We start from the raw sequence: 12,807 nt of genomic DNA on the forward strand, positions 1-12,807 counted from the left end.
ATCAAAATATATGGAATTGGAATTATAATCAGTTACCCTCCTTGAAACAAAATGGTGACCAAAAATTTGCTGAGCTATTTTCTAATATGCAATGGATTTCAGTAGAATTTGCATTTGGCTAACGGTTATTGGGAAAAGAGATTATGAGGGTTTCAAATCTCAGAAGTATTAGTTTTAACCAGTGTTATTTACTTTCTCTGTTTTCACATTTGCATACTCACTGAAACATAAGGTCCAACTTCTTAACAACACCTTGGTTCACCTGACAAAGATCCCTTGAGTGAACCCTTTTATGTCTAATGTTTTGTAAGGGTATTCAATAAATGATTTAAATTCTGCTTTAAATACTTTGTCAAAAAAGAGGTAGGTAGAAATAATCGAGTTCAATGAGTATTTGAATTTAAATAACGGTGAGTGTTTGCCATTTTGCTCTAGTAGTGGACAGCCCAGGCAGCAGTTCCAGGCAGCCTCTCTGATCTGTCAGCCTGCTTGTGTTGAGACAAGATTAAACCCCCACCATTTGCATACAAGTCAGGATTGACCCTATTTTGATCATCAAAGGAAGAAGCATCAACACCCTCAGTTAGTTCTTTGATGCCTTAACACAGCTACAATGTTTCACCAAAAATAAGACCTAACTGGAAAATAAGCCCTAGCGTGATTTTTCAGGATGACGTCCCCTGAACATAAGCCCTAATGCATCTTTTGGAACAAAACTTAATATAAGACCTGGTCTTATTTTTGGGGAAACACGGTAGCTACTTTTTTATTTCTCTTCCTCCTTTTTCTCCTCCTCTTCCTCCTCCTCATTTTCTTCCTCCTCCACCTCCTCCTTCTTCTTCATCAGTTTCAGGTGTACAAAACAATGTAATAGTTAGACATTTACACCCCTCACAAAGTGATAACCCCCTCCCCCAAGCTACTACCCCACTGACATCGTATAAAGCTGTTACAGTTCCATTGACTCTATTCCCTATGCTGTACTCCACATATCGTGACTAGCTTTTTATATGGTCTCACTTGTACTCACTGAAACTTACCCCCACTCCTCCTTAACTCTTAGGGAGGACTCAGTTACCAGTGAATGTTATCATAGTGACCCAAAGGAGCTGATCTACTTTTAGGCAGACATTTTAGTATTGTCAGAAAACTTTTTTATATTTAGAAATGGTAGGTAGCCCTTTTTAAGAGTATTAAATCATCTATTTTTAGTTGGAGTTTTGAATAGTGAAAATTGCTTTTAAACAAAGGTCAGGCCATCTTTAATAATACATCAGTCCCAATTTGCTGAGCACATTAATGAAAATAAAATATATCTCGCAACAATAATGACGTTGGCCAGTCTTCTGAAGCTACTACTTTGCGATAGTTATGGGAAGGCATATTAGTATTATTGCAAAAGCTGTAATCAATGAGAGATTTCCTTTTTTAAAAAATTACAAAATAGTACCTATACGGTGATTGGAGAATGCATTCAGTGATTATATTCAGAGCAAGTGCCTTTAAAGAAGGCTTCTCTTCAGATTTATATATGTAGAAGATTTGTGGCATAATCTAACTTGTCTGTGTTGTACCTTAATATCTTTTTTTTTTTTCCCAGCTAATTTGGGCATAGGAATCCCACTTCTGGCCAGCAATTTCATCAGTCCAAATATAACTGTTCACCTGCAAAGTGAAAATGGAGTGCTGGGTTTGGTAAGATATAAATTTAAGTTTCATTCATATCTGGATGGAGAATGAGATATTCCACATAGTGAAATCTTACAACTGAGAGTTGTTAGCTTAGAGTTCCCAACCTTATTTTTCTGTTTATCATCATTAGAAAATGCTTAACTTTCCCAGAAAATGGTGGTAATTGTACGTAGTATTGTATTTTATGTAGTACATGGTAGTTTCCTGACTACGTGAGCTTTCTGACTGCTCTTCTTTTGTCAGTTTATTGGCTTCCATCTCCCCTAGAGTACCTGCTTTGGAGACCTCACAGTTTTCTGTTTAGTTAACTGTTTCTAACTGTTGTGTAGTTGGACAAGAGTGAAGGTCATTAGCAATTAAATAAAAATCAGTAAGGCTCTGAATGAAAACTGAAGAGTAAGATGTCTACTTAGGGCAGGGATATTTTTTGACTGTTGATTAATTCAAAAAATCTTGGAAGTTCTTTTCATCTAACGATTGTTTTAAGGTCGTGTTGTCCAAAAGAGTAGAATTTTCTTTTCCTCAAGATTAACTTTCCAGATGAGCTCAATATTCTCATAGAATTCGGCCACAGTTTTTATTCAATATTATGATAAAAGTAAGAAATACTTTTACTTCCTGGATGACATTTTTAAATTTAATTTTTAACTGTGGCAGAGATTATTTATAGCTTGCCAATTTATATTCCTAATCTTTATTGTTCCTCAGTAGATCTTAACTGGTAATAAAAATTGTACATATAGAAAAATGTATATCTATTATTTAAGATATAAATAATGATCATGGGCATATAGTCAATACTGATTTATTGAGGCAATAATCATAACTATTTTCAAAGACACAAAAATGTATTGAAGTCAAAGACATTGTTAAGGTATCTTAGAGATTATCTAGAGTGATCAATTCCCTCATTTTGAAGATAAAGGAAATAAGTTTATGTGAATTACCCATGGTCAATGTTTAAAGGAAAATTTATATATGTCTAAACGTTACTTACTACCTCAGTTTATTTAAAGAATCAATTTTTCGTCCCTTAGAAAATCTGTTAAAATTTCACAGCCAAAACATATTCATTCTTGGCTTTATCTTATGCCTTTTTCTTTTCTCTTTTCCTCTCTTTTTGTTTAATATATGTTATGTTACGAGACTACTTGCCCCATTCAAGGAATTAGAGATGCCTTGTAAAAATACATACACAATTAAAAAAAAAAAACTTACTGAGAATAAGTGGGCAAAAGGAAAATAAAGTTAGCCAAAGTTAGATGTTGTGAGAGATAAGATTAGAACCCTAAATTCTGGCCCTTAGCTGCTACATATCAAAAATGTGAAATTTGCCTCTCCAGGTCCCTCTAGCCAAATAATGCAGCCATTTAGTTTATATTCATTGATACTAAGAGGAAGGTTTATGAATAACATTGGCTGCATAGTAGGTAGTAAACAGTTACTTTTTGTTTTACTGACCTATAGTTCTAATAGCTTAACATTTATTTCAAACTTTGATAATTTTTTTTCAAACTTTGATAATTTTTAGAAAATAATTTTCATTTTCAATCACAATTATTAGTGTAGAAAAAGCTGATCAGTATGAGCAACAGAGCCATGAAAACATCAGAATTATTTTTTAAATTTCACTTCAAGTGTTTTGATGATAATTTCCTAGAGTTTTTAGAGAAGTTATTTATATTACAGCTTTAGTGTGTGATTTAGTGAGAAACTTCTTTTTCTAACTGACTAAACTTCCTCTATTTGACAGGGTCCATATCCATCACAAAATGAAGTTGATGCAGATCTAATCAATGCAGGTAAACTCACTCATTGCATGTTTTTCCAGCGTGTTCTATTGCTATTAATTTAGTTCTATGCAAATAATAGTAGGGTCCTGGGCTTGATTCTTTGTCTCTTCCTAGAGGGTGTTCCACTGTACTTTTTATTGAGGAGGGGGCGATAAGCCTTCCTAGTCCCATCTTTGCCTGGCTTCTTGTCAGTAATCTCTTATTTAGGGTAGATTAAGATAAAGGAGAAATTGCAGATGGGGCCACATAAAATTGGCAAGAGTTTTGGTGAGTCAGTTAGTCAGGGTCCTGGCTCTAAATAGAGAGCACTCTCACAGGGGGTATGAAGAGAATGAACGGAAGGGACAATTTACAAGGGTGTGGACAAGATTAAGGGAAACCAGGAAAGGATGGTAAAGTACCACAGGGAGTCATTATCACCCGAGGGCCTTAAGGGGCAGCTGTAGGATCAGACCACCTAAAAGGAACTATGGCCTCTGGTAGAAAAACACAGCCATCTTGCCATGACTTGGGTAAGGATCTCCTCTTCTGGCTCTCCTGCCTGTGCCTCCCATTGGACAACCCCAGGTTGAAATAGGTCTGCGTTCTCATGATGAGAAGGGTGGGGGAGTGATCCATAGTGGCAAAGAGAAAAAGAACTGGTACACTGGGGGTTTTGTTGTAGGAGATACTTACTGTCCTCTAGTTGTCATCAGACTGGCAGAGCATCCTCCACAGGTTCTTCGTGGCTGTTTAAGGGTGTGTCCTGCCACGAAGTATGACCCGGTGATTGGAGTTAATAGAGTTTCTTTGAAGTGGGGGCTCTTGCCTTGCCACATCTTTATTCCCACACTCAAGTGCTTTACCTTGTGTCATTAGCTTTTTATTTGACTAGAACGGAGAGTCGCATATATTAGCAGCCTAGAGGAGGAAAGACAGGTCAGATATTTTGGTCATATTCCTTGCCCATGCTTGAGGCAACACTGCACTGTGCTGGGGCTAAAGAGTATCCTTAGGTGGGGCTGCCCATGAGAAGCTAATTTTTATATTGTAGCCTGATTTTCTTTACCCTTCTTTTACTGCTGTTCACTCTACCCCCACAGAAGTATTATTCTTCCTTCACATTCAAAAATAGTATGTGGCAATCTCAGAGGAGAAGGAACATAAGCTGAACATAAAGGCCAACTGCCAAGTAGAACTGACGTTTGATACTTAGAGTTTTTTGAAGTAAAACAGCTTCTGGTTGAATAGTCGAATTAGTTAACACGACTCAACTCTGAAAATCCCACTGTGATAAAGCAATGACATTTAACCAAGTCTGTAATTTAATTGTACTGTACCCTTTAGCAATAGCTCATTGATCTGTGAAAATATTTGCTGCTTGGTTTAATTAATGATGTTAGTGAGTTATTTGTGAAATGAAGAACTCCATTTTTCAAATTTCAGGCTTGAGTTCACAATAAAACCCACTTTCCTTGGAAAAATAGTTACTTTTCAATGACTTTGTTGGATGTTAGGCATTTCTGATTCCGTTTAAAAGTAACTCAATCCTAATGAAACCACCAGCTTTATATTTAAACTTCAGAAATAACACGTAATCTTAAACTACTTTGTAAAACAGTAATTCATTGCTTTTGGAAAGCCAGCTGCAAATCAGTTTAATGATATACTAACTCATCAAAGTCCTCTTTAGGATTTATGATGGTTTCGATTTTGGAGCTGTCCAAATTAGGGACCAAATAAACCCAGAATATACATTGGTGGTTTCCTCAGCTCCTCAAATTTGGAAATTACCTGGACGATCAGCCCATTGTTTGGGTTAATTTGAAAAGATTTTCATAGAAGTTCCTTGAAATGAATACAAAGAGTTATGTTTCTAGGTATAATCAGTGCGTTAAAATATTAAAATAATAATGGAACTATTTTGAAGGATCCTTTTTTGCTAAATAATAATCTAGTAGGATTATGTAAAAAGGAATTACCACTTGTATAGCACCATATGGTATACAGCATACTTTTTCACTTGTATTATACCATTTGAGCCTTTCCATTTTACAGATTGGGAAACTGAGGCCGAGAAAATTGAAGTGATGTGCTCAAGATAACATTGCTAGGGACTAGACACACACAGTCTTCTACTCTTGGCCCCTGTCCCTTTGTTCTGTACATTGAGCTGCACCCTCTGGTAAGCTGAGTTTTACAAAGGTGCAAAAGGCAGTGCTTAGGGCGTTGCGGAGGTCCTGTGAAGATCTGCAACGCCCCAATGCAATTGGGAAATTTTTAATAAGTCTCGTATGTTTTAGCTTTCATATTACTATGCATTTTGTGTTCTCTATTTCTTAATATTGTTTTCTTATTTTAATATGTAAATACTGTTTTAAATGACTTACCTTTGATTAAAACTGCTCTAGAAAGAACTACCATGTTAATCTCGTGGCTTATAAATATCCCTAGCCTCTGCCACATGCCTCTAGAGCAGTGGTTCTCAATAGGCAAAAAGAGGTGACACTGGGGACATTTGACAATGCCTGGAGACAGTTTTTCATTTTCATGCCTTGGAGAGTGTTATTGGCATCTAATGAGTAGAGGCCAGGGATGCTGCTAAATATCCTACAATAACCAGAATAGCCCCCTATGATGAGTTATCCAACCCAAAATATCAGTAGTGCCAAGGAGGAGAAACCCTGTTCTATGGGTATATGTGCCACAACTGAGGTGTCACAGGCATACAGACTAAAGTACCAAAAGTTCAGCATTCAAGGTCTAGCTAATGGTTGCACCTGACCTTTCCAGCTTTATCTTTTACTGTACTCTCCAAGGATGCTGAGTCCACTCTGATCATGACTGTCATGACTCATGCTTTCCTTCCCCCATGCCTGGCTCTTCCTGTGCCCATCACCAGTTTCTTACACTGTCTCCTTCCTTCCACCCCCCCATCTCCTTATTTGGCAATTTCCTGTTGAAATGCAGTATACTGGTCCTCAGGTCCCAGTTCATTTGTCCTCTCCAAATCCTCCTACAACTTATTTGGGTACATTCATCTCTCTTGCTGGATAGTATATTTCTTTTGCTTAGGGCAGTGGTTCTTGAAATGTGGCCCCCAAATCCACAGCATCAGCATCACCATTACCTGGACTTGTTAGAAATGGAAATTAGGAGGCCCCACCACATGCCTCCAGAATTACAAACTCTAGGAGTTGAGCTCAGCAGTCTGCATTTTTATTAGCCCTCCATGTGACTTTGGTGGGTGTTAAAGTTAAGAACCACAAGGTTAGGGCATCTGTTTTGTTTATAAGGCATAGCGTAGACATTTACTTGATGTCGTGTGAATGACATGTTAAATCACGAGCCAAAGGACTCAGTAACTTTGAAATTGAGAAACACCACTGCCGAAATATCATGAAAGGATCTAGACTTTTTATACACACAAAATTTGGAGGAGACAGGAATGAATCAGAAATAGCCAAATAAGAAAGCCCTTTTTCTTTAAGATAGTAATTGTATCATTAATTATAGTTATTTCTTGACCTTATTTGGACATTGTATTTGAAAAGCATGGTTTCAACTTCAGGATTCCTATTTTTGTTTAGATAGTGAATGTTTTAAAATGCTGCAAATTAACTTTGCTTCTGAAGAGTGTAACTTATAAGATACCAGAATGTATTACTAGCAAGGGCATGACAACTTTTTTCATGAGGTTATTTTCTGGGCTCTTTTAATCAAACTATGCTTCAGAAATCATATGGGGAGAGCTAAGACTCTCCACATTGATCTGAAAGTTTCCTATAAAGTGGTGAATCATGCCTTCTATGGGCTATCAGCCTATGGAAATTGACATTTGGAAGACTTTGTGATTTAACACAGGGAGAATAAAGGAATCGAGATTTTTAATGTTTCTCTGCTTTATTGTCCTACAAATTATTTCTCCTTGCCTGTCCACTTCACAGGATTAGTGAGGAACTGAATTTGCTGGACATGGAAACTGTGTTAGGATAAGTTTTAGTTGTATTATGCCTGTCCTAAAATTTAGAGTGCACAGGCTGGCTGTATATCCCCACCATAAAAGCCAATCTCTTGGTTTTGTAGCATTTATGTCTTAAGGAGTGACAGCACAATCTCTTATAAGTAGATTTGGTGCAAACAATAATAACCAGGACACTAGTCAAAGCCAATGTCTATGGAGTTCCAGGCACCAGAGTACGGCCTTTACACGCATTATTTCATTTCATCCTTCAAATCTTAGGTGCCGTCTAAAAGCTCCTACTTACCACACCAGAAAGTATTTTCCAAAGATTTTTAGCTTTATGGTACTTTGACAGATGAGAAAACATCTCCTTTGTTTAGAATCAAACTCCTTTGATTAATGGGGAATAAATATTTCAGCATGATCTAAATAGTCTCACTCTTTCTCCACAGTCGAGTTTGAATAGAGGGGATGTTGCTGGAGAAGTTAGCTTTCAAGCAAGACTTGAGAAGCTGAAGGTACAGCTGTGCTGCACAGCTGGGTGTGGCCAGAGCACTCTGGTCCTGTTGTGTCCACGAGTCTTCCTCTAGTCCAGTCTTGGAATCACAGCTTTTCTGCCCTTTCTTTTTGTCTGCCGTATTACAGCGGGGTGATGTATGGGGTGTTCTCACACAGTTGACTTTTGGCAAAGGGGCAGGTGAGCACTTCCTGGTTGAGACCAGAAGCTTTTCCTGTGCACCTGATCCTCCTGGACAGACAGGAAATAGATGACAAGAAGAAAGTAGCTTAGGTATGAGTCAGGTGACATTATTAGTTGTGTGAGGACTGGATGAGCTTCAAGATCTTTCCCAGTTCTGAACTTTTATTATGAGATGTAAGATTTGAGGGAAGTCCTCTCAAGGAAGTTAACATTAAATACGTTGGCCAGGATTAAGGTGTTATTCCCCAGTTTCATCAAAATCCTGTGGTTTTAATAGAAACTTCTAGGGGCAAGAGAGGGGAAGATGAGGGGGAGAGAGAGCGAGAGTGAAAGAGAGAGATTGAGATTGAAAGAGGAGACTCAGACCTAATGATGTTAAGGAATTAGGTGGTACCTGTCTTTCTAGGTTATTCTTTGGTTCTTAAGAAATACCTGAGAAGCATCTCCTGTGTCATTCCCTTCAAAATTCCATTTCTTCATGGTCATTCCACAATCTCTTTGCTCCATTGACCACAGTAGCATCGGATTCTGAAAGGTGCATCCCAGGAACTCTGTTCTTCCTCACTCCGATTAGCATTGAGCAGGGTCTTGTGAAGGGAGTGGGGCTGCTGGGAGGCCTGGAAGGGTATCGGCAATAGGGGGTCGCATTGTCTGTAGATAATTTCAAAACAATAATAAAATTAAAAGTTGGTTTGCTTTTTATTATCGCCGTGCAAGGGCAAATCATAACAATGTCAGTGACAAAATACTGCTCTTCACAGGGCAGACAGTTCCCACTGTGTCCGCCATACCCCCTTTGCCACTGCATTTGGTAAAGGGAGCCTTAGCTCTTTTGGAAACAGAAGGTATAGACCCCTCTCTCCACCATGATACTCTCAGAAATCTAATAGCCTTTTTGTGTGTGTGTGTGTGTGTTTAGGCAAGGAAACAGTTACTGTTCTTCCAGGAGCCTCTTACTTCTCCAGCGATGAATCATTTGCAATGATTAGAGGGTATGTAATAATGGAGCCCCTCGGGTTTCTCACCGTGTGGAATGAGCTGAGTCATCCACTTGTGTTAGCACGGTTCTGAAACAGAGCCGTGTCTTCCAGCTGGAAAATGCTCTCGGGCTAGTTCGGCTGCACGAAGATGTGAAATTACTCACATCAGATGTTGGGAACTGGAACATCCAGCTTGCTAGTATTAAAAGAGCCCCCAAAATGGAATATATATCTGTGTGCTAACTATATTGAAGTAAACGTTTTTAAAAGATTCTTTCTGAGGATCCCAACATTTTTTACAAACTGTGTGTTCATTTTCTAGCCAGTGTTTGTCTTCAAGTCAAGCCACATTCTCCCTCACCGAAGGAAACAAACTCACTGTGTACACCTGTTTTTAATTTGTTTTGGGAGAAAATATAGGCTATATATATATTTTAAAACAGCTCTTAACGATTATTTCTCTACATCAGCGTGAGCTGACATATTTGGAAATCAGGTGTTGGGTGGGAGAAAGTAAATGTATTTTGGGGAATATAGAATTATTTATTTTAATTGCTGGCAATTTCAAGCAAGCAGGACATAAAGCTAGTGAAGTTTGATTTATATTTCCTCTTTTCCTTTGTCAGGGGCCATGTCAATCTGACAATGCTAGGAGCGATGCAGGTTTCCAAATATGGTGACCTGGCCAACTGGATGATACCTGTAAGTAGACATTTTCTTCTTTTGAATTATGCTCGGGTCAGAATAATTATTTCTGACACATTAAGAAAAATCTTGTGAAATTGCTATGGGAGTACAATGTAATTATTTAAAAAAATAAATATTTTAATTTGTTTTTCTTATTTGAATCAAATTTTAATTAAGCAAACACTGGGAAATATTCAGCTTTTCCAGTTTACTGTGTAGTTGGAACTAAAAATAGGCAAGATCAGGGCCAAAGCAGAATTTTCTGTGAAGAAACAGGTAGGGAAGATTAAAAAAAAAAGGTTTAATTATAGTCTGATAAAAGAAAGACATACAAATACTTATCATAATAACTGAGTTTTTATCACTAGAAAAAATAGTGAACAAGTTTATTCATTTTATGTTAATTCTATTATTTTCTTATTCACAGTGATTAAAATCTTCTCTTGATCGATCATGTGACCCTATAAATAATCAATCACATTGTTTACTATTATGGAAAACAAAACCGGTGATGTTTAAACATGCTTGTAAAACGCAGTTTTCATTTACTAATGATCTAACTCAAGGAAGAAACCTCTGAGAATTAGCTTTGGAAAAAAGGAATGTAATCAGTTAACTTATGAGTATGGTTCCTTATTTCCTGGTTGTTGCTTGCTAATATGTGTATGGAAAGAACAGTGAATGCATGTCCATAATTATGGGCTCATTTTGGCTGGTAGCTCAGGTTACTTTTATGTGTATGTTTAAGGATTCCTGTGTGTTTCTCTGTAGCAACAGCTAAAAAATATTGGTTTAGTAACTGAGGCTCATGTTCTATGATTTGAGAGGGTTTTAAAAAATCTGTTAGATTTTTCTCTAATAAGTTTTGGAGGAAAGTGGACTAATATAGTTGATAACAATGTTAGAGATTTTGTTAGTTTAGCTCTTTTGATTTAATACTTCCTGAAACACTATTTTGAAGTTTCAATAATTATTAAAGCCCTGGTTCTCAAACTTGGTTGCGTATTGGAATCACATGGAAGTTTTAAAATATACTGATGTCTGGGTCCCACCCCCAGAGTTTCCAATTTAATTAATGTGGGATGTAGCCTGGGCACTGGACATTTTAAACGCAACTGTGGTGATTGCAATGTATAGTCAGGTTTGAGAACCAATGCATTAAATAATGATCATAATTCATATTTTAAAATGTAAGGGAAAATATGTTTGACCCATTAATAGTAAGAACCCTTAGCAAATTATTGATTATATTCTTATTTTCATTTAAAAATGTTCATCTTTCTGTAGCAGCCATAGTCATAGAGTTGGAACCTTTTGGAGGCTTCAGAGAATCATAGAGGGTTTCCTAAATATCATACAGTGAGTCAGGTTGACAGTTTATGGAAATACTTATTTTTGTGGGAAATCAGAATGTGTTTCTGTTTTTAAATTTTAGAAAAATTCTACTACCCACGTGGGTAATAGAAGGAGCATAGAAAAGTAAACCTTAGGTTTTAGCCTTGACTCTACCAGTAATCAAGGTTTGAGAATCCTCATCTATAAACTGAGGATTTGAGACTAGATAATTTCAGGGGTCACGTCTGACTCTCATAGCTTAGTGGTTAAGAGTAAAGGACCATTTAGTGAGATAGATCTGCATTAAAATTCTATGTTTGTCACTTGCTAGCAATGTAACTTGAAGCAGTTGCCTATGTTTCCTCATCTATAAAATGTGAATGATATACTAGTATCTTACTTTATATGACTATATAAAGGAATAAATGATATAATGCATACAAAGTACATACCACAGAGCTTGAACATAATACATGCTAAATAAGTGGGTTATTATTGTTTGATAAGTTTAGAGGGAGTAGTTGGGGATACCTAGCAGAGAAGGGAATAGTATTGGTCACCATAGAGTTTTAAATATATCTAGTTTGTTGGACTGTTAATGAGTTTTGAAATACATTTGCACAGTGGTCCTGGGTATGGAGCAGAAACATATTTAATACATTTTTGCCTTCAGGGAACTTGGACATCTTGGAAAAGTCGGTATACGATTTGTTTATGGTTTAGCACCCAGTGAGGCTGGAAGCTCTCATAGTGGCAATATGCTTTATGTAGTTGTCACTTGTAGGAAAGATTTTCCAATGTGTATTACATTTTTACATATCCTGTTGAGATTCCTGTGAATGATTAAAGAATCAGTGTTTATTACTTTATAATTTTCTTGTTTCAATTTGGCGCTCATGAGTTTCCAAAGAACTAGAACTAGTTGGGCAGCAGTGGGAAACTCTGGAGTTCTGAGGAAACATGGAGAAAAATTAAGCATAAAAAATGTTCTTGTGTCTTGTTCTACTCTTTTGGCAAAGGAATTGGTAGTATCATTTTTGATGAGCGTCTCTTTTGTCCTTTTAGTAACTGTTAATAAGTTCTTGGCTTCTTTGTCTGTGATGTACAGTGTATATATTTAATTCTTTTGGACACAAGTTAGCTGAAGAGTCAAGCCCATGATCTTTAATCTGGAAGAAATCTGATGAGAATTTCAGCTCTCGTCCTTACAAATTATACAATCTGGAGTACATGTTTTTGTTAGGGTTAAGTGAGAAGAAAATGAAAAGTGAACACTAAAAGTATTCCGTAAATAATGGCTGTTATTTTTATCTTCAATGCTCTATTGCTTAACATTAAAGAGGGGATATTTACCTTAAAATACATTGATATAAACAAAGACTATATTTTATAGTAACTAGTACAACATACTTATTCTATGTTCATGTTCAAGTACAAAAATTAAACTCTTTGAGGATAGATTTCTTGCTCTTATTGGTTATGAATAAGGTGCAGTCTCGCCTCCTTATATAGTTTCAGTGATCAGTCTCTTTCTATTTGTCCCAAAGATTTATGTTGACTTATAAAATTTAGATATTTTTTTATTGCAAGATCTGGCAGTCAAGAAGCTGAAAAGTTCAGATTTATTGTATCATTTTTCATTTACTTTTATCTTTTTACTGAGTTTAATAATCTTTC

At 36.6% G+C, this 12,807-nt stretch overlaps 1 protein-coding gene across 1 annotated transcript in view; it reads left to right on the plus strand.

Annotated features, from left to right (window-relative positions):
- Window positions 1-12,807, plus strand: part of OXCT1 (3-oxoacid CoA-transferase 1) — a 115,654-nt gene that overhangs the window by 58,886 nt on the left and 43,961 nt on the right. The window contains exons 10-13 of the mRNA XM_019748541.2: window positions 1,601-1,695; window positions 3,446-3,494; window positions 9,048-9,120; window positions 9,735-9,810. Of these exons, the coding sequence (XP_019604100.2) occupies window positions 1,601-1,695; window positions 3,446-3,494; window positions 9,048-9,120; window positions 9,735-9,810 (293 nt within the window). The remainder of the gene's footprint in view (window positions 1-1,600; window positions 1,696-3,445; window positions 3,495-9,047; window positions 9,121-9,734; window positions 9,811-12,807) is intronic.

Source organism: Rhinolophus sinicus, linkage group LG03 (assembly GCF_036562045.2).
Source record: "Rhinolophus sinicus isolate RSC01 linkage group LG03, ASM3656204v1, whole genome shotgun sequence".
NCBI lineage: Eukaryota > Metazoa > Chordata > Mammalia > Chiroptera > Rhinolophidae > Rhinolophus > Rhinolophus sinicus.